At 46.0% G+C, this 22,162-nt stretch overlaps 1 protein-coding gene across 1 annotated transcript; it reads right to left on the bottom strand.

Annotated features, from left to right (window-relative positions):
- Positions 1 to 362: 362 nt before the first annotated feature.
- LOC119331738 lies at positions 363 to 3,988 on the bottom strand. Its single transcript, XM_037604900.1, has 7 exons — positions 3,132 to 3,988; positions 2,969 to 3,039; positions 1,584 to 1,647; positions 1,423 to 1,494; positions 1,246 to 1,329; positions 848 to 980; positions 363 to 701 (listed from the first exon to the last, which is right to left on the bottom strand). Exons 3-7 carry the CDS (start codon positions 1,640 to 1,642, stop codon positions 516 to 518), a joined length of 534 nt encoding a protein of 177 aa, XP_037460797.1. The 5' UTR covers positions 1,643 to 1,647; positions 2,969 to 3,039; positions 3,132 to 3,988; the 3' UTR covers positions 363 to 515.
- Positions 3,989 to 22,162: the final 18,174 nt, after the last annotated feature.

Here is a 22,162-nt window from a genome sequence, read left to right as displayed (position 1 = left end):
CATTGCAGCATTTATCACTTGAGTTGATCACATCGCTTCTTTGCAAAAAATGTCAAATGCGGAGTACGTATACCAGATAAAAAATAGCAAATCCTCGCACAAAAATAGAAGATACAAATAGAAAAACAATACTGTAATGCAAGAACGTAGTACAAAGCCAACCTTGGCCTTCCTACCACCCTATTAACTCACCGGCCATGGCGACCATCTTATCCTCTTTTGTAGTAAGACTAGTTTTTTTTTTGAGCATTTAGTAAGACTAGTTGACTGCCCGTGCGTTGCTACGGACTACAATTATTTTCATGAAAAGATAAATAAACGCATAATCTGAATTTTTCTTATATTGTATTTAAGTCCAACTTCTCTTACTATCAACATGCACCCTAGTGACTCACCTATTCCAATCCCAAACCTTTCATTTGTACAGAACAAAAATATATAGACACACTATTCATTCTATGCTGTCACAAACACAGGGGGTGGCTCCCTTCCCTTTTTATTACCACTACACACTGTCACTTCCTTCCTGTTGTGACATTTGGACTATGCCGTGCTGCCACTGCCATGCATGGCTTCACAATTTTGTCTTGACCAAGGTTCCCATCTTTGACCGATGAAAATAAAGGACTGAGACCATGCAGCAACTGTAACATCGCATTCGGCAGCCACACACGAAGAGCAATGGCGCTGTATTCCTGTAGCTGTGCATGATTCCTATGATAATCAGACTAAGCAGCACTAAATCTTATCAGAAAAAATATAGTTCTTTTATAATGATAAAATACTTCAACTATATATGATGGACCTCTTGTATGGTCAGTGACAAGAAAGCCAAGCAAGAGAATACCGGGAGCAGGTTGTTGGTGTCTGAGGTCGGTACACACCAAATGGCCGTATGCATCACTCTGATGCAGAGGCCGGGGAGCCCCCTCTTTTCGGAAAAAAAACACCAAAATTCCTTGGGAAAGCTTGACTTTTCTCTGTTTGCAAGATTTTTGTAAACATGAATTGAAGAGCGTGTGATTATTCATAGTGAAGAAGCATACATCAAATCTATAAGAGTGCATTACTATTGGATTATTATGACTACTTCTCATGTATTTGTTGGCAAAAGTTACATGCATGGTGCGTATTAATTTACATCTTTATTCAATTGTGTCAATTTTGATTTTTCAATCTATGCAACTTTTGTCGCTTTGTTAACATCCTTCTCCAGGAGTGACTTTTTGGCACAATTCAAATTACCTTTTGGCACTATTCAAAATATAGGGCTCATTCAAACTCATCCTCCAAAGTGACTTTCTTCCTTCTCCATGAGCTATTTGGTCTCTGTAACCAAAAAATGCATTCACAAAACATGATTAGAGCAATGCAAAATGGATGTCATGTCAGGTTTGAAGAAAACAACCACAGTTATGCTACCTTTCATAGATGCTGTCGTCGATGACAATTTCTGGTATTAGCAGCACATATGCAACAAAACTTGGTAACAGACTATGTTCGGGCAATAACAAACAACTCAACCAAATTGAAACTAAAGTTAATGTTAACCAATACAGCGGAGGTTCAGAGGAGGTAGGAACCTTCTGTAGACTGTAGTACTATGGTTCATCGTCTGAGCCACACCGTGGGATCCCCTCATCCATGCTATCATCAAGCACAAGAAAATAATTAGTTGTCTCACAGGTAGTGAAAATACTCTTCTACCCTGCTAAGCCCTAATCTAGAAGGAATGAACACTGAACTGTATAGTAAAAGAATTTCATTCATCCATCGTTCTTGCAATACGACGACTAATGAATAAAATACTTTTCTAGTACTTCAAATCCTTTCTACCCATCTCTACGATGACATTGATATGAAATAAATAAATTATGTGTAAGTATGTTACCATATCATTAATTTTAAACCCGGACATTTAGACCCACCTTAAACAAATAATCGAGTACACCCAGCACCAATAAAATGTTTCTCTTCCATGGACTTATTTTTGCATCAACAGGAGCACCCCTCCCCCCGTTCCATTCCTCATAGAAAAATAAAACAACCATACCGAGTTTACCCAAGTTCATCTTTTTGTCCTCTCCAAGTGTAATAAAAAAGATAAGGAAAAAACCAAAAAATGAAAGAATTTGGCAGCATAAAGCCAACCAAACAGACAAACCCAGCATAGATGCAACCACAAAAGACTACCAGCATAAAGATCAGGCTGACAACAACACACACTACCCTATCAAAGAGCGACACTCTGCATTATCAAGATTTGCCTGTAACTTTTGTTGTGTATCTTGTAGCAGCAAACACTTGCTTTTCATTATCCCCATTATTAACTCCTAGCAGAAGTGACTCATAGTACTATATTAGTACCAAAGCAGAGTCAGAGTTTACGCCACTTAGTTGCCCTCGAAACCAGAGTATCAATAATATGACATATTCAAGTCCTATAAAATATATTGGCCTATTAGAGCATGTCTAATGCAGGTTGCCTGTTATATGGTATACCACACGTGTAATTCTGCCCAAAATCTTCATATTTTTTCTTCCAGAATGCAATCTAAACCAAATTAATAACTATCTTAGAATTGTTTGTTATTTTGAACATTAAGAAATCGCTTCACTAAACTATGAAGGATACAATAGAATCACATGCTCTAATTTAAAATATGATTTTTGATTAAATGCTAAACCTGAGGAAAGAAAGGTGTATACTAATACAGATAATTCCTCTGCATATCCGTGCCCTGTTGTGCAGAAATATTCAGCTTCCCTAAAGTCGAAAACCAAAAATAGTATCATTTCTTGTCTACTATAATTTTGCAAGATCACTTATTGGATATGTAAGCTCACTCACATCTCACAAGAAATTGTTCTTATTTTCTTAAAAAAATTACCAATCATTTACATCACTTTGTTTTTGTAAATGTGCGCAGACTCTATTGGAATGATGAAGCTTCTTGAATCTCATTACCTCTTGATTGAGGTCTCAACACTGATACTGATGGCAACTGTGATGGTGTTGTAGACCCTGAGTCCCTGATCCTAGCCAGGATACCGATGGTAACAGAGAAGCATTAGTTGTGATGAGTTAACAAAATACAAGCAAGTATGATCAGATAGCTCTGCAAACGAACCTTGATGACTTCTCCACGTCTCAACTGATGGAAGAACTGATCTGGCAGCAGTAGCTTCCTTGCCTGACAAAGTTATAGGTTGGTAGATGATTAATGCCAAGAAGAGACACCAGCCCATCTAAGAGCTACATGCACGGACAAAATAGATTAGGAGATCAACGATATCACACTGGCATATCGACAAACAGGTTGCATGCAGAGTACAAGATATGAATCAATGCATGGAACTGCAGGGCAAAACTGAGTGAACGATGCCATCTTGGTACATCGCCCGGTGGCGTGGGCAAGCCGCCACGGCCGCCTTGGGAAGTTTCCACCTCGTTGTTGGTGTTGACAAAGAAAGGGGGAGAGGCTAGAGGACTGCGTCGCGTGTAATCGTCCGTTGAGGATGGTGTCATTGCCGCCGCCATCGTTGTTGCTGGAGGCTCTATACCGCAACCCTCCGCGCTCATCCATGAGAGGAAGTACAGCCGCGCGCCGCAGCACATGGGAGACAAAGTACACCCACGGTGCTCCTCTGTGGCCATGGTGGCAGACGGCAAGGGGAATTGACCACGGTTCGATGTACCCATGTCCGTGATGTCCTAGGGTGCCCAGAATCGTCCGAGAAGACGTCGCAACGGAGGAGATCGATGGTGCCGTGTGGCGGCGGAAGCTTGAGGTGTTGGTGCAGGGTTGGACGCGGTGTCCAGAATCGTTCGAGAAGACATCGTAGCGGAGGAAATCGATGGCATTGCACGGTGGCGGAAGCTTGAGGTGGTGGCGCAGGCAGGGGTAGTAGGGGAAGCGCGGCTCAGGAGGGTCGAGCGCCACACGCATTGGAGAGGGAGGGGGAGACGTGGGTGCGTGAGGCGAGACGTGTATGCGAACGTGCGTGGTGGGTTTCAACCGGCTGGTTTTTCTCCAGAGGGGGAGTACGTGTGCTTTGGCTTTGCTTAACCCAATGGTCTCTTTTACGGAACCTGACTTACGCTAAAAAAACGATGGAAGGAGAGCACGAGGCGGGGAGCGAACGAGGTCGAACGTAAGCGAAGATGTTGAACCATCACGACGTTCGATTCTGCCTTAATAATAAAGAGATTTAGCTATCAGTTGGATTTCTGTGACTCGTGTTATTTTTAGTTAAGGCATCATGAACACCGTCCTTTAAAACGACTATTTTGTTGAATATCGTCATTATTGAAAAACATAAGATAAAATAAGAATTATTTTAGCGTGTTTTGTACTTCAAAAAATCATGTACTTTCATACAGTGGCGATGCTATTGAGCATGCTTCAACACGCACAAGCCTGCCCTCTGAAATTGTAAAACGAAACTTATTACTAGTTCCTAGCCCATGTCAGCCCACTGTCTAATGTCTAGCCCGTTGTTTACCCTTTCCAACCCTTGTACCAAGAAGTTGAGCCTGCCCTTTGTTTTCATCCAAGATTCGCCACTGCTTCTATATATATACTCATGAGACTCAAACAATAAATCATCAATTTCACCAATCTTCCTCTCTATTCCTTCTAGATGGTATCAGCCTAACCCCGATTCAAACCTAGCCGCCGCCGCTTCTGCACCGCGCCGCCCCCGGGTCGGTCGATCTCCGTGATCGCCACCGGGGGGGCGCGTTGCCCATACATAGGGTTCGTCCGCGGGTCGTGTTGACCGACTGTCCTAGAGAGTCTTTCTTCCCCGATTCTTTGGTTCGGGGTTTCTCTCTTTCACCGGTAGCATTGACCGGCGTTTCTTTTTGGTTTTACAATCTAAGATCGGTATGCGTCGTCCGCCGCCGTTGACCCCGCGCGCCTCGACTCCAACAACGGTGACCACCCGGCCTCTTCTCCGACCCAGTGGCCTCGGGTGATGGGGCGGCCCGTCCTAGCCGTCATCTGTGGGTCTGCCCGCCCATCGTTCTGCACCGGTCGTCGCTGCCCTGCCCCCGAGTACAGCGCACCATCCACCGATCGAGCAACGGGCTGCCGCTGCGTCGCCTCCTGGTTCTCCTCGCGGCTGCACCGACCTGCGCCGTCACTGCGTTGCCCTTTTGGGCCATAGCGTCGCGGCACGCGGTCCACGCCGTCGTTCCGAGGCCGTTCCCGTGGTTGCACCAACTCGCGCGCTACCGCTACGTCGCCCCTTCGGGCCGTAGTGTCGCAGCCCGCAACACACCGCCGCTCCGAGGCCGTATGCTCCAGGTTGTCCCCGTGGCTGCATCGACCCTCGCGTTGCCGCTGCTGTTGGGGAACGTAGTATTTAAAAAAAATCCTACGATCACGCAAGATCTATCTAGGAGAAGCATAGCAACGAGCGGGGAGAGTGAGTCCATGTACCCTCATAGACCGAAAGCGGAAGCGTTTAGTAACGCGTTTGATGTAGTCGAACGTCTTCACGATCCAACCGATCCAAGTACCGAACGCACGGCACCTCCGCGATCTGCACACGTTCAACTCGGTGACATCCCTCGAACTCTTGATCCAGTTGAGGCCGAGGGAGAGTTTCGTCAGCACGATGGCGTGGTGACGATGATGACGATGTTAGCGGCGCAGCGCTTCACCTAAGCACTACGACGATATGACTGAGGTGTTAAATGTGGAGGGGGGCGTCACACACGGCTAGGAACAATTGATGTGTGTTCTAGGGGTGCCCTCCCCACGTATATAAAGGAGGGAGAAGGAGGGAGGCAGCCTAGGGCGCGCCCAAGTAGGAGGAATCCTACTTGGGCCCCTAGTCCAATCCCCCCCCCCTTTACCATATTTGGACAAGGGGGAAAGGAAGGAGGGGGAGGGGAAGGAAGTAGGAGTCCTTTTTCCTCCTCTTCTTTTCCTTTCTCCCCACATGGCTGGCCCTACAGGGGGCGCATCAACCCCTTGTGGGCTGGTGTGTTTCCTTACTTGGCTCATTAAGCCCATATCTTTGCCGGGGTTTTCCCAGAACCCCTTCTGGTGACCCGGTATCACCCGGAACACTTTCGGTGTCCGAATATAGCCTTCCAATATATGAATCTTTACCTCTCGACCATTTCGAGACTCCTCGTCATGTCCGTGATCTCATATGGGACCCCGAACAAACTTCGGTACATCAAATCACATAACTCATAATACAAATCATCATTGAATGTTAAGCGTGCGGACCCTACGGGTTCGAGAACTATGTAGACATGACCGAGACACATCTCCGGTCAATAACCAATAACGAAACCTGGATGCTCATATTGGCTCCTACATATTCTATGAAGATCTTTATCGGTCAAACCGCATAACAACATACGTTGTTCCCTTTATCGGTATGTTACTTACCCGAGATTCGATCGTCGGCATCCTCATACCTAGTTCAATCTCGTTACCAGCAAGTCTCTTTACTCGTTTCGTAATGCATCATCCTGCAATTAACTCATTAGTCACATTGCTTGCAAGGCTTATAGTGATGAGCATTACCGAGAGGGCCTAGAGATACCTCTCCGATACACGGAGTGACAAATCCTAATATCGATCTATGCCAACTCAACAAACACCATCGGAGACACCTATAGAGCATCTTTATAATCACCCAATTACGTTGTGACGTTTGATAGCACACAAGGTGTTCCTCCGGTATTCGGGAGTTGCATAATCTCATAGTTAGCGAAACATGTATAAGTCATGATGAAAGCAATAGTAATAAAACTAAATGATCATTTATGCTAAGCTAACGGATCAGTCATGTCCATCACATCATTCTCTAATGATGTGATCCCGTTCATCAAATGACAACACATGCCTACGGTTAGGAAACTTAACCATCTTTCATTAGCGAGCTAGTCAAGTAGAGGCATACTAGGGACACTCTGTTTGTCTATGTATTCACACATGTACTAAGTTTCCGGTTAATACAATTCTAGCATGAATAATAAACATTTATCATGATATAAGGAAATATAAATAACAACTTTATTATTGCCTCTAGGGCATATTTTCTTCAGCTGCGTCGCCCAACTGGGCCGTAGCGGGCGTGGCACATGGTCCCTGCCGCTGCCCTGAGGTCTTCCCCGCCATCGCCCCGACTAGCGCATTGTCGTTGCGTTGTCCCTTCGGGCCGTAGCACCGCAGCACACGGTCCATGCGCATCGAATTCTGTGTGGTATGCATCGCGCCGCCTTCCTAGGTGCGGGAATGCCACCGTCCATGCCGGTCTTCGTCACGCTGCTGGTTCTTCCTCGCCTACTTCAGGCATCGCCGCCGAGCTCCTAACCTAGCCACTGTCGTCGCTCTTCTTCCTAGTCCACAGTGACTACCTCGACACCGGCTACCCCGACTCGACATCGACCACGGCATACCTCACACGGCTACCTCGACCACGACTACACCACCCTACGCTCTCGAACACCTCAACATCAGCACAAAGGGCTACTGAGGGAGTCATGGACTAGGGAGTTTGGCTAGTAGCTCGATTTGGTGTCGTCTTGATTGACCAAAGAACCACAGGAAACTCATCAATCCAGCGCTTGCTGCATTTTTCGCAATCTATCAAAAGTTCTTGTCTTCAGTCCCCGCAGCACTTCAGCATTCATCCTTTCAGCCTGTCCATTGCTTCTTGGGTGTGCAACAGAGGCGAAAGAGATCTTGCTTCAAGGCTCTGGATGTACTGCACGAAGGCGCGGCTCGTAAACTGGGTGTTGTTGTCGGTAATTACTCTATTTGGTACTCCAAAACAACACACCAGTCCCTTGAAGAACTTGATAGCTGATTGCACCATCACCTTTCTCACTGGCTCTACTTCGGGCCACTTTGTAAACTTGTCGATAACCACATACACGAATTCAAAGCCCTCGGTAGCACGGGGAAAGGGGCCCAAGATGTAGAGCCCCCAGACCGCGAAGGGCCAGGATAAAGGGATGGTCTGCAAGGCTTTAGTTGGCTGATGAATATTTTTGGAGTGGAACTGGCATGCTTCACGCTTGGTGACGAGCTCAGTTGCATCCCAGAGGGCGGTGGGCCAATAGAATCCTTGCCAGAAAGCTTTCCCATCAAGTGCTCTTGATCCCAGATGTGAGCCACACGCACCTCCATGTATCTCTGTCAATAGCATTAGTCCATCTTCTTGACTAATACACTTTAGTTTCACGCCGTTCGGCCTCTTCCTGTACAGAATGTTGTCCACAAACTGGTACATACTCGATCATCGGGCCACTTTCTCAGATTCCTCTGAGTCATCGGGAAGTTCTCCAGTTTGCAAGAATTGGACTATGTGATGTGCCCATGCCAGAGCTAGATGCTCGACGATAAGGACCAAAGGCATCTCTTCTACCATGGGAGCGCTTTCCTCGATAGCAAGAACTTGGGATTCTGCTGGAGAGCATGGCTCGCCAGCCAGCGTAGGATCTCCCCCGGCAACCTTCTCACCAACGACCCTAGGGAGCTCTGCCGGGAGATGTTTCCCGGTGTTGAGTTTTCTTCTTTTCTTGGTCAAGGCTGATGGAGAAACTGATGGTTGGTGAGGTGGAGTACAAAAGTTCCTGGTTCCACAGGAAGTTTTTGCGTAGCGCACTTCGACAGGTGATCAGCGATGCTGTTTTCTGCACGAGGCACATTCTTTGTTTGCAGCCCGTCGAAGTGTTTCTCCAGCTTCCTCACCTCTTCCATGTATGCTTCCATCAATGGGCTTTGATAATCCTTATTCACCTGCTTCACAACAAGCTGAGAGTCACCGCGTATGACCAACTTTTTGATTCCCAACTCTACAGCAATCTTGAGCCCAGCAAGGAGACCTTCATACTCTGTTGTGTTATTAGTGGCATCTTCCTTGGGGAAATGCATTTGGATGACGCACTTGAGATGTTCTCTGGTGGGCGCAATGAGTAACACTCCCGCGCCAATACCTTGGAGCGAGAAAGCACCATCAAAGTACATGATCCATTCCTTGGGGGCCTCCTTGCCGGGGAGGGAGTTTCCATAATCTCTTCATCAGGCGTCGGTGTCCATTTTGCTATGAATTCTGCCAGTGCTCTACTTTGGATAGTTGTTCTGCTCTCAAACTTTAAAGCAAAACTTGATGGCTCTAGGGCTCACTCTACTATCTTGTCGATGGCTTCGGGGTTCCTCAAGATTCGCTGCAGTGGAAGGCGGGTCACAACTATGATTTCATGAGCTTGAAAGTAATGGCGCAGCTTCCTCGAGGCCATAAGGAGGCCAAAGATCAACTTTTAGACCCTAGAATACCTTGACCTAGCCCCCTGCAAGAGGGAGCTGAGAAAGTAGACCGGTCGCTACACCATCTTCTTTCTTGCCATCCCCTTCCGCTCGTCAGTACCGATCTGCGACTCCCCATCATTGTTGTCGCCAAGCCTTGCCGGGGATAAAGCTGGTTCTTCACGGAGAGGTTCTACCGTAGTAGCTTATTCGCTATCAACTTCTCTCTGTGCCACCATGGCAACACTAACCACTTGATTTGTAGCCGCCAGGTATAGCAGCAGCGACTCTTGTGGTTTGGGTGCGACCAGTGTTGGGGCATAGGAAAGGTAAGCTTTCAAATCCTGCAGCGTAGGCTCGGCCTTTGGAGTCCATTTCATTGGACCATCCTTCTTCAATATTTTGAAGAACGGCAAGGCCCGCTTAGTGGATTTTGAAATGAACCTACTTAGGGCAGCCACACAGCCAATCAGACGCCTGACATCCTTGACGGTCTTCGGAGGTTGGATCTGTTCTATCGCCTTGATCTTGTCGGGGTCGGCTTCTATCCCTCGCTGAGATACAAAGAACCCAAGAAGCTTGCAGACGGAATGCCAAACACACATTTCTTTGGGTTGAGCTTCAACTTGATCTTCCGCAAATTTGCAAAGGTTTCTTCCAAATCCTTGACGAGTGTAGATTTGTCCTTGGTTTTGACCACTATGTCATCCATATATGTGAAGGAAATATGCCCTAGAGGCAACAATAAAGTTGTTATTTTATATTTCCTTATTCATGATAAAGCTTTATTATTCATGCTAGAATTGTATTGATCGGAAACTTAAATACATGTGTGAATACATAAACAAATACTGTGTCCCTAGTAAGCCTCTAGTAGACTAGCTCGTTGATCAAAGATGGTTAAGGTTTCCTAACCATAGTCATGTGTTGTCATTTTATAATGAGATCACATCATTAGAGAATGATGTGATGGGCAAGACCCATCCGTTAGCTTAGCATAATGATCGTTCAGTTTTATTGCTATTGCTTTCTTAATGTCAAATACATATTCCTTCGACTATGAGATTTTGCAACTCCCGGATACCGAAGGAATGTCTTGTGTGCTATCAAACATCACAAGGTAACTGGGTGATTATAAAGATGCTCTACATGTATCTCCAAAGATGTTTGTTGAGTTGGCATAGACCGAGATTACGATTTGTCACTCCGAGAATTGGAGAGGTATCTCTAGGCCCTCTCGGTAATACACATCATAAGCTTGCAAGAAAAAGACTAAGGGGTTAGTCATGAGGTGATGTATTATGGAATGAGTAAATAGACTTGCTAGTAATGAGATTGAACTAGGTATGAAGATACCGACGTTCGAATCTCGGGCAAGTAACATACCGACAGACAAAGGAAATAACATATGTTGTCATAACGGTTCGACCGATAAAGATCTCCGTAGAATATGTAGGAGCCAATATGTGCATCCAGTTTACGCTATTGGTTATTGATCGGAGAGGTGTCTCGGTCATGTCTACATATTCTCGACCCCGTAGGGTCCGCACGCTTAATGTTTGATGACGATATTGTATTATATGAGTTATGTGATTTGGTGACCGAATGTTGTTCGGAGCCCCAGATTAGATCACATACATGATGAGGAGTCTCAAAATGGTCGAGCGGTAAAGATTGATATATAGGACGATAGTATTCGGACACCAGAAGTGTTCCGGAGGGTACCGGGTACATATCAGGTCACCGGAAGGGGTTCCAGCACCCCCGACAAAAGATATGGGCCTAATGGGCCAAGAGGGGAAACAGACCAGCCACTAGGGGCTGGTGCGCCCCCCATATGGGCCAAACCAGAGGAGAAGGAAAGAGGGGAAGGGAGAAGGAAAGCCCCTTCCTTCCTTCCTTCCTTCCGTCCTCCCTCCTCTTTCCTTCCCCCTCCGGTAAATAAGGAAGGGGGGCGCCGACCTAGGAGGAACCCAAGTAGGATTCGGTCCTACTTGGGGTGCCTCCTGGCCTCTCCCCTCTCCCTTTCACCTATATATATATATCTATGTGTGGGGGGGGGGGGCTAGCACACCCAAACAATTATTAGCCGTGTGCGGCGCCCCCCTCCACCGTTTACTCCCACAGTCATTGTAACGCCCCGGATGTAACTTGCCACATTTGTACTCCAACTCTTGCCGTTTTCAGCTATAAGTTATGAGTTTCCCTTTGTGGTTGGGTTTGTCTTCGTTTTGCATTTTGTCCATGTCATGCATTTCATATCATGTCATCATGTGCATCGAATTTGCATGCGTGTTCGTCTCATGCATTCGAGCATTTTCCCCGTTGTCCGTTTTGCAATCCGACACTCCTATGTCCTCCGGCGTCCCCCTTTTGTCTCTTTTCGTGAGCGGCGTTCAACATTCTCGGAATGGACCGAGATTTGCTAAGCGGCCTTGGTACACCACCGGTAGACCGCATGTCAAATTTCGTGCCATTTGGAGTCCATTTGATACTCCAACAGTTAACCGGGGAACCACAAAGGCCTCGTGTGTGTTGCAGCCCAACACCCCTCCAAAATGGCCCAATAACCCTTCCAAACCCCTTCCATGTCCTCCGCCATCGGATCACGATCGCGTGGGTGAAAACTACACCTCATTTGGACACTCCAAACTCCTCCTACCTATAAATATGTCCTCCCCGTCCAAAATACGGGTCCCCAAACCCTAAAAAATCGCCCTACGCCGCCACCGGACGCGTCCGTCCGCGCCGGACGGATAGCCTCCGCCGCCTGCTGCCAACGGGGGCCTACCACGTGGCAGTGCCGCTCGCACCCTGCCGTGGCCCGCTCGGGCCCGACGCCAGCCCCCGCGAGCCCGACTCCGCCGCCCCGCGCCCCCCTGCGCCTCACCGCGCCGCCCGAGCGCCGCACCCACCGCCGCCGACGCACCTCACCGCCTCCGCCCGCCGGCCGCCTCTGCATGCCGGCGCGCTCCGCCGCCCCGGCTCGTCGGCCACCACCGCTCGCCGGCTCACGCCGCCCTTACCGGGTTCCGGCCGGATCCGGCCAGATCTGGCCCGGAGCGCCCCTCCCCCGACGCGCCTCGTCCTCCTCCGGCCGCCTCCCTCATCGTCTCTGGCAAACTCCCTCTCCGGTGAACCTCGTGGACCGCGCCCCGGAACCCTAGATCCAGAGAGGTTGACCTTGTTTTTCCGTAAGTCCTTTTCTGTTATATTCTGGTGCCCCCTTTGACATGCCATAACTTGTTGCATACTGCTCCGTTTTGTACGTGCAATATATCAAAATGTTCATCATGATGTGCTCTTCATTTTGTTCCATTGTAGCATGCTTGTTCGAGTCCATCTTGATGCCCAAATCTGTGATGCAAGAGTGCTATAAAATGTTAGCTCCTGTTACTTAGCAGATTATGAGCATTTTTCATTTTGCCACATTTGATGGGTGCTTCATATGGGCATGAGCTCTAAATGTGTTTTGATCTATGCCATGCCATATTTACAGGGGTGCTTGCCATGTATTTTTGTGATCTTTGTGGTGACTAGCACAAGCATGCAAAGTAGCCTTCGTGTTATTGCTGATTTCAGGGACTTAGGATTTCACTAAGTCATTTTCCCGCTGTTATTTTTATGCCATGTAACCATGATGCTACAATGAGGTCCATGCTTGTTTTGAGTTGCTTCAGTAAGGATGATTTGGACATATGGTTGTGCTATATCTATCCATGCCCATGTTTGCAATTATGGAGTGCCCTAGCATGACTTAATCTTGCTCTACTTTTGCTATAAAATGTTCCTGGCAGATTGTTTACATGTTAATCAATTTTGCCATGGTTGTTGTAGTTGATCCATGCATGCTATGAACTTGCTCTTACCATGGTTAGCTTCTTGAACATGTCATCTTGCTGTATGTATGCTTGTCTTGTCATGTAATGCCTTGTGGTGAGTGAATCGAGCTCGCAAAGATGCCTTCATAATTCTGTTTATGCCATGCTCTGTTTTCTGCTAAGTCTGAATCTGTTAACGAAACTTGCTATGTTTACATGGGTGCCATAATATCTTCTGTGCCTTGTTGGCTCTTGGTCAGCAAGGGACTTTTGTTATATGCTTTGAGTAGATTCATGCCATTTTTTTGCTACGATATGTTCCTGTATCATGTTGTTTGCTTGCTCTAAACATGGCTTTCTGATGTTATTCCTGGCTAAGTTGGGACACCCCTGCAGGGTTTTGAACTTTCGGAAGCCGTGCCCGCTGTTATGGGCAGATGGGAATTTGTTAATATCCGGTTGTAGAAAACTTGACACTTAACTTAAATAAAATGAATCAACCGTGTGTGTAGCCGTGATGGTCTCTTTTCGGCGGAGTCCGGGAAGAGAACACGGTCTCGTGTTATGCTTGAACGTAAGTAGCTTCAGGATCACTTCTTGATCACTATTAGCTTCTCGACCGTGCTTTGCTTCTCTTCTCGCTCTCATTTGCGTAAGTTAGCCACCATATATGCTAGTGCTTGCTGCAGCTCCACCTCACTACCCCCTTTCCTACCCATAAGTTTAAATAGTTTTGATCGCGAGGGTGTGAGATTGCTGAGTCCCCGTGACTCACAGATACTTCCAAACAGATGCAAGTGCCGATGATGCCAGTGTAGGGGACGCTACCGAACTCAAGTGGGAGTTCGATGAGGATTCGGGTCGTTATTATGTTTCTTTTCCGGATGATCAGTAGAGGAGCCCGGTTGGGGCGATCGGGGATCTAGCATTTGGGGTTGTCTTTCTTTTATCTGGTTCCGTAGTCGGACTTTATGTATTGTGTGAAGTGGCGATTGTAAGCCGACTCTTTATCCCTTTCTTATTCAGTACATGGGATGTGTAAAGATTACCCCTCTTGTGACATGCCTACCATGCGGTTATGCCTCTAAGTCGTGGCCCGACACGTGGGAGATATAGCCGCATCGTGGGTGTTACAAGTTGGTAATCAGAGCCTTCCCCGACTTAGGAGCCCCCTGCTTGATCGAATCGCTGACGTTGTTGAGTCTAGAAGAAAATGTTTTGAGTCTTATAGGATTATATATATCGGAGAGTAGGATTCTTTTTACTCCTCAGTCCCTTCATCGCTCTGGTGAGGCCTCCTGACGTAGAGTTTTGACTCTTCTCTCCTCAATTTTCACGATTTTTTTAGGATCACGCGGGTATCTTGGAATCGTTCCGATGGTTTTGTGACGAGAACATTGTTCTTGGTGCCTCCTGACATTTAGGGGTTGTGGCAGTGTCCCGGGGAGTTGAGCTCCAAGGTGTTGTCGTCACAATTTTATCATTGCAGTTCTGGAATACCCGAGTTCGCCGACATCGAAAATCTCCTTTATGCATTTGTTGGTGAGATAACCTCGACGCCACCTTGTACTGGGGCGGGAGTTCGAGAATATTGCCATAACTCGTATAACAGATGCTTTTCAAAGGTTGAGGTAAATGATTTTCGAAGGTTTCTTGGTTATGTGTTGAAGGATGGATACAACTGGATGTAGGATTTGCTAGTTTTGGGTGAGATATTATGCTTCCCCTATATCCCCAACACCTGATTGCATAACCAGAAAGTTTTGGGAGTTTTGTAGGTGGGAATTCATGTAGCTCTAGTTTTTCTTCCCGCAGATATTTGGTTTGTGAATGGGTAATCCTTACCAATTATTTGTTCCTATCCGTACCTTGTTGATTTATTCATCTACCTTTATCTAAGTGGCTTCTCAATTTATGGAAGTGTGATGATTTACTTTGGAATTCATTCGTTCATTCTTGTTCGAATGTTAAGGCTACATGTTGCAATTTTGATCCATTGATTCAGCTTGAATATATGTCTTTCAAGATGCCAACGGATGTCAACCTCTTCAGGATGGCTCCTCCAACACGTCAGAATCCGGAACCTCCGCCACCACCTCCACCTCCGGAGGCATGGCAAGCTGTCATGGCAGCCACCAATGCCAACACTCAGATGCTTTTGCAGCTCTTGCAAGAGCGCAACCAAGGGCAAGGCAACCAAGGAAATCAAGGCCAAGGCAACAATCAGCCTCAGTTTGCTACCCTCAATCAGTTCCTCGCAAACCGGCTGAAGTCCTTCAGTAACTGTGTCGAGGCCACACACGCCGATGACTGGATCGTGGATACCAGCAAACATTTTGAGTGTAGCAATGTCAGGCCTGAGGATTTTGTCAAGTTTGCTTCATTTCAACTCAAAGACCAAGCTGCTGAGTGGTATCAACAATACAAAGATTCTAGAGGAGGTCGTGTGATTACCTGGGATGATTTCCGCCGAGACTTCAAAGCTCACCACATTCCACAAAGTGTTGCTGAGAGTAAGCGCGAGGAGTTCCGCAATCTCAAGCAAGGCATCATGTCTGTTTACCAATACAATATCCTGTTTCAGAGGCTCGCTCGCTTCGCTAAACAAGACATCCCTGATGAGAAGAGCATGATTTATCAATTCAGAGGTGGCCTCAGAGAAGATCTACAATTAGCTCTCGTGCTTTTTGAGCCGACCAAGTATGACGAATTCTACAACATGTCACTAAAGCAAGAAGTTGCTCAGCTCAAGTGTGATGCTTCTAAGAAGAGAGTCAAAGATGCAGCTCCATCTTCTTCTTCCACTCAACTGGAAGCTAAGCAACAGAAGTTCTGGTTGCCTCCTCCTCCTCCGTCCCGCCAGCCTTACCAGCACAAGAGCAAAGGTGGCAATGGATCTTCCCACCCACCCAACCCAGCCTATCAGAACAAAGCTTCGTCTCATGCTCCAAGGTCAAGTGCTCCTTATCACCGTCCACTCTTAGAGGTTACTTGCAACAAGTGTCAGCAGAAAGGGCACTATGCAAACAAATGCTTCAACCAAAGGCGCCTTCCGCCTCCTCCTCCTGTGAGATCTGCCAGCAATGCAGTGATCAAGCATAATCCCAAGCATGCTAAGGTCAACATGATGAACGCAGCTCAGGTAGAGGATTCTTCAGAAGTGATCATGGGTAACTTTCTAGTTAACTCTACTCCTGCAAAAGTTCTTTTTGACACTGGTGCATCACATTGTTTCATGTCAAGATCTTTTGTTTCAAAGCATGACTTCTGTTGGGGATATTACTATCAGTTGAGACCCGCCCAGGAGGGGTTGGGTCAGCCTCAATGGCGGGTCACGCAAGAAGCCCAGTAAACATTCAAGATTGTAGTTTATTAAGACTTATAGAAGGCCCAAAGGCCTAAAGGCGGTTTAAGGCCTGATATTACGAACTGCCATATGTAAGGAAAGACTTGTAAAGAAAGGCATGTGAAGGAAGTGTTGGGGAACGTAGCATAAATTCAAAATTTTCCTACGTGTCACCAAGATCTATCTATGGAGTCATCTAGCAACGAGGGAGGAGTGGATCTACATACCCTTGTAGATCGCGCGCGGAAGCGTTCAAGGGAACGGGATTGATGGATTCGTACTCGTCGTGATCCAAATCACCGATGATCCTAGCGCCGAACGGACGACACCTCCGCGTTCAACACACGTACGGAGCAGCAACGTCTCCTCCTTCTTGATCCAGCAAGGGGGAAGGAGAGGTTGATGGAGATCCAACAGCACGACGGCGTGGTGGTGGAAGTAGCGGGATTCCAACAGGGCTTCGCCAAGCGCTGCGGGAGGAGGGAGATGTGTCATGGGAGGGAGAGGGAGGCGCCAGGGCTTAGGTATGGTTGCCCTCCCTTCCCCCCACTATATATAGGGCCAAGGGAGAGGGGGGAGGCGCAGCCTTGGCCCTTCCTCCAAGGAAGGGTGCGGCCAGGGAGGAGTCCCTCCTCCCCAAGGCACCTCGGAGGTGCCTTCCCCCTTTAGGACTCTTCCTTTCCCCCTTCTCTTGGCGCATGGGCCTCTTGGGGCTGGTGCCCTTGGCCCATGTAGGCCAAGGTGCACCCCCTACAGCCCATGTGCCCCCCCGGGACAGGTGGCCCCACCCGGTGGTCCCGGTACAATACCGGTGACCCCGAAACTTGTCCCGATGGCCGAAATAGCACTTCCTATATATAATTCTTTACCTCCGGACCATTCGGGAACTCCTCGTGACGTCCGGGATCTCATCCGGGACTCCGAACAACTTTCGGGTTACCGCATACTAATATCTTTATAACCCTAGCGTCACCGAACCTTAAGTGTGTAGACCCTACGGGTTCGGGAACCATGTAGACATGACCGAGACGTTCTCTGGTCAATAACCAACAGCGGGATCTGGATACCCATGTTGGCTCCCACATGCTCCATGATGATCTCATCGGATGAACCACGATGTCAAGGACTTAATCAATCCTGTATGCAATTCCCTTTGTCTATCGGTACGATACTTGCCCGAGATTCGATCGTCGGTATCCCGATACCTTGTTCAATCTCGTTACCGGCAAGTCTCTTTACTCGTTCCGTAACACATCATCCCGTGATCAACTCCTTGATCACATTGTGCACATTATGATGATGTCCTACCGAGTGGGCCTAGAGATACCTCTCCGTTTACACGGAGTGGCAAATCCCAGTCTCGATTCGTGCCAACCCAACAGACACTTTCGGAGATACCCGTAGTGTACCTTTATAGTCACCCAGTTACGTTGTGACGTTTGGCACACCCAAAGCACTCCTACGGTATCCGGGAGTTGCACAATCTCATGGTCTAAGGAAATGATACTTGACATTAGAAAAGCTTTAGCATACGAACTACACGATCTTTGAGCTAAGCTTAGGATTGGGTCTTGTCCATCACATCATTCTCCTAATGATGTGATCCCGTTATCAACGACATCCAATGTCCATGGTCAGGAAACCGTAACCATCTATTGATCAACGAGCTAGTCAACTAGAGGCTTACTAGGGACATGGTGTTGTCTATGTATCCACACATGTATCTGAGTTTCCTATCAATACAATTCTAGCATGGATAATAAACGATTATCATGAACAAGGAAATATAATAATAACTAATTTATTATTGCCTCTAGGGCATATTTCCAACAGTCTCCCACTTGCACTAGAGTCAATAATCCAGTTCACATCGATATGTGATTAACACTCAAGGTCACATCCCCATGTGACTAACACCCAAAGAGTTTACTAGAGTCAATAATCTAGTTCACATTACCATGTGATTAACACTCGATGAGTTCTGGGTTTGAACATGTTATGCTTGTGAGAGATGTTATAGTCAACGGGTCTGAATCTTTCAGATCCGTATGTACTTCGCAAATCTCTATGTCATCTTGTAGATGCAGCTACTACGCTACATTTGGAGCTATTCCAAATAACTGTTCTACTATACAAATCCAGTTTACTACTCAGAATAATCTGGATTAGTGTCAAAGTTTGCATCGGCGTAACCCTTTACGACGAACTCTTTTACCACCTCCATAATCGAGAAAATTCCTTAGTCCACTAGTTACTAAGGATAACTTTGACCGCTGTCTTGTGATCCATTCTTGGATCACTCTTGTACCCCTTGTCTGACTCATGGCAAGGCACATTTCAGGTGCGGTACACAGCATAACATACTGTAGGGCCTATGTCTTAAGCATAGGGGACGACCTTCGTCCTTTCTTTCTATTTTGCCGTGGTCGAGCTTTAAGTCTTAACTTCATACCTTACCACTCAGGCAAGAACTCCTTCTTTGACTGATCCATCTTGAACACCTTCAAGATCATGTCAAGGTATGTGCTCATTCGAAAGTACCATTAAGCGTTTTGATCTATCCTTATAGATCTTGATGCTCAATGTTCAAGTAGCTTAATCCAGGCTTTCCATTGAAAAATACTTTCCAAATAACCCTATATGCTTTCCAGAAATTCTACGTCATTTCTAATCCATAATATGTCAACAACATATACTCATCAGAAATTCTATAGTGCTCCCACTCACTTCTTTGGAAATACAAGTTTCTCATAAACTTTGTATACACCCAAAATCTTTGATCATCTCATCAAAGCATACATTCCAACTCCGAGATGCTTACTCCAGTCCTTAGAAGGATTGCTGGAGCTTTGCATACTTATTAGCATCTTTCAAGATTGAAAAAACCTTCCGATTGTATCACATACAACCTTTCCTCAAGAAAATCGTCGAGGAAACAATGTTTTGACATCCTATCTGCAAGATTTCATAAATAATGCAGTAATCGCTAATGTAATTCCAACAGACTCTTAGCATCGCTACGTGTGAGAAAGTCTCATCGTAGTCAACTCCTTGAACTTGTCGGGAAACATCTTAACGACAAGTCGAGCTTTCTTAATGGTGACATTTACCATCATTGTCCGTCTTCCTTTTAAAATCCATATGTACCTAACAGCCTTACGACCATCAAGTAGTTCTTCCAAAGTCTACACTTTGTTTTCATACATGGATCCTCTCTCGGATTTTATGGCCTCGAGCCATTTATCGGAATCCGGGCCCACCATCGCTTCTCCATAGCTCGTAGGTTCATTGTTGTCTAGCAACACGACTTCCAAGATAGGATTACGTACCACTCTGAAGTAGTACGCATCCTTGTCATCCCACGAGGTTTGTTAGTGACTTGATCTGAAGTTGCATGATCACTATCATAAGCTTCCACTTCAATTGGTGTAGGTGCCATAGGAACAACTCTTTGTGCCCTGCTATACACTAGTTGAAGTGACGGTTCAATAACCTCATCAAGTCTCCACCATCCTCCCACTCAATTCTTTCGAGAGAAATTTTTCCTCGAGAAAGGACCCGATTCTAGAAACAATCCCTTATTGCTTTCGAATCTGAGACAGGAGGTATACCCAACTATTTTGGGTGTCCTATGAAGATGCATTTATCCGCTTTGGGTTCGAGCTTATCAGCCTGAAACTTTTTCACATAAGCGTCGCAGCCCCAAACTTTAAGAAATGACAGCTTAGGTTTCCCTAAACCATAGTTCATACAGTGTCATCGCATCGGCATTACGTGGTGCCCTATTTAAAGTGAATGTGGTTGTCTCTAATGCCTAACCCATAAACTATTGTGGTAATTCGATAAGAGACATCATGGTATGCATCATATCCAATAGGGTGCAGTTATGATGTTCGGACACACCATCACACTATGGTGTTCCAGGCTGTATTAGTTGTGAAACAATTTCCACAATGTCTTAATTATGTGCCAAACTCGTAATTCAGATATTCATCTCTATGATCATATCATAGATCTTTTATCCTCTTGTCACGACGATCTTTCAACTTCACCCTGAAATTACTTGAACCTTTCAATAATTCAGACTCGTGATTCATCAAGTAAATATACTCAACATCTACTCAAATTATCTGTGAAGTAAGAGCATATCCACTACACGCCTCAGCACTCATTGGACTGCACACATCAAAATGTATTACTTCCAACAAGTTGCTTTCTAGTTCCATTTTACTGAAAACGAGGCTTTCAGTCATCTTGCCCATGTGGTATGATTTGCATGTCTCAAGTGATTCAAAATCAAGTGAGTCCAAACGGTCCATTTGCATGGAGTTTCTTCATGCATATACACCAATAGACATGGTTCGCATGTCTCAAACCTTTCAAAAACGAGTGAGCCCAAAGATCCATCAACATGGAGCTTCTTCATGCGTTTTATACCGATATGACTTACGTGGCAGTGCCACAAGTAGGTGGTACTATCATTACTATCTTATATCTTTTGGCATGAACATGTGTATCACTATGATCGAGATTCAATGAACCATTCATTTCAGGTGCAAGACCATTGAAGGTATTATTCAAATAAACAGAGTAACCATTATTCTCCTTAAATGAATAATCGTATCGCGATAGACATAATCCAATCATGTCTATGCTCAACGCAAACACCAAATAACAATTATTTAGGTTTAACACCAATCTCGATGGTAGAGGCAGCGTGCGATGCTTGATCATATCAACATTGGAAACACTTCCAACACATATCGTCAGCTCACCTTTAGCTAGTCTCCGTTTATTCCGTAGCTTTTATTTCGAGTTGCTAACACTTAGCAACCGAACCGGTATCTAATACCCTGGTGCTACTAGGAGAACTAGTAAAGTACACATCAACACAATGTATATCCAATATACTTCTCTCGACCTTGCCAGCCTTCTCATCTACCAAGTATCTAGGGTAATTCTGCTCCAGTGGTTGTTCCCCTTATTACAGAAGCACTTAGTCTCGGGTTTGGGTTCAACCTTGGGTTTCTTCACTAGAGCAGCAGCTGATTTGCCGTTTCATGAAGTATCCCTTCTTGCCCTTGCCCTTCTTGAAACTAGTGGTTTCACCAACCATCAACAATTGATGCTCCTTCTTGATTTCTACTTTCGCGGTGTCAAACATCGCGAGTATTTCAAGGATCATCATATCTATCCCTGATATGTTATAGTTCATCACGAAGCTCTAGCAGCTTGGTGGTAATGACTTCGGAGAAACATCACTGTCTCATCTGGAAGATCAACTCCCACTCGATTTAAATGATTGTTGTACTCAGACAATCTGAGCACAAGCTCAACAATTGAGCTTTTCTCCCTTAGTTTGCAGGCTAAGAAAATCGTCGGAGGTCTTATACCTCTTGACGTGGGCACGAGCCTGAAATCCCAATTTCAGCCCTCGAAACATCTCATATGTTTTGCAACGTTTCAAAACGTCTTCGGTGCCTCAATTCTAAACCGTTTAACTGAACTATCACGTAGTTATCAAAATGTGTATGTCAGATGTTCGCAACATCCACAGACGACGTTCGAGGTTCAGCACACTGAGTGGTGCATTAAGGACATAAGCCTTCTATGAATCAATGAGGACAATCCTCAGTTTACGGACCTAGTCCGCATAATTGCTACTATCAACTTTCAACTAAATTTTCTCTAGGAACATATCTAAACAGTAGAAC

This window comes from Triticum dicoccoides, chromosome 7A, assembly GCF_002162155.2.
Source record: "Triticum dicoccoides isolate Atlit2015 ecotype Zavitan chromosome 7A, WEW_v2.0, whole genome shotgun sequence".
NCBI classification, from domain to species: domain Eukaryota; kingdom Viridiplantae; phylum Streptophyta; class Magnoliopsida; order Poales; family Poaceae; genus Triticum; species Triticum dicoccoides.
Note: the sequence above shows the minus strand (reverse complement) of the source record. Positions and strands in the feature narration are given on the sequence as shown.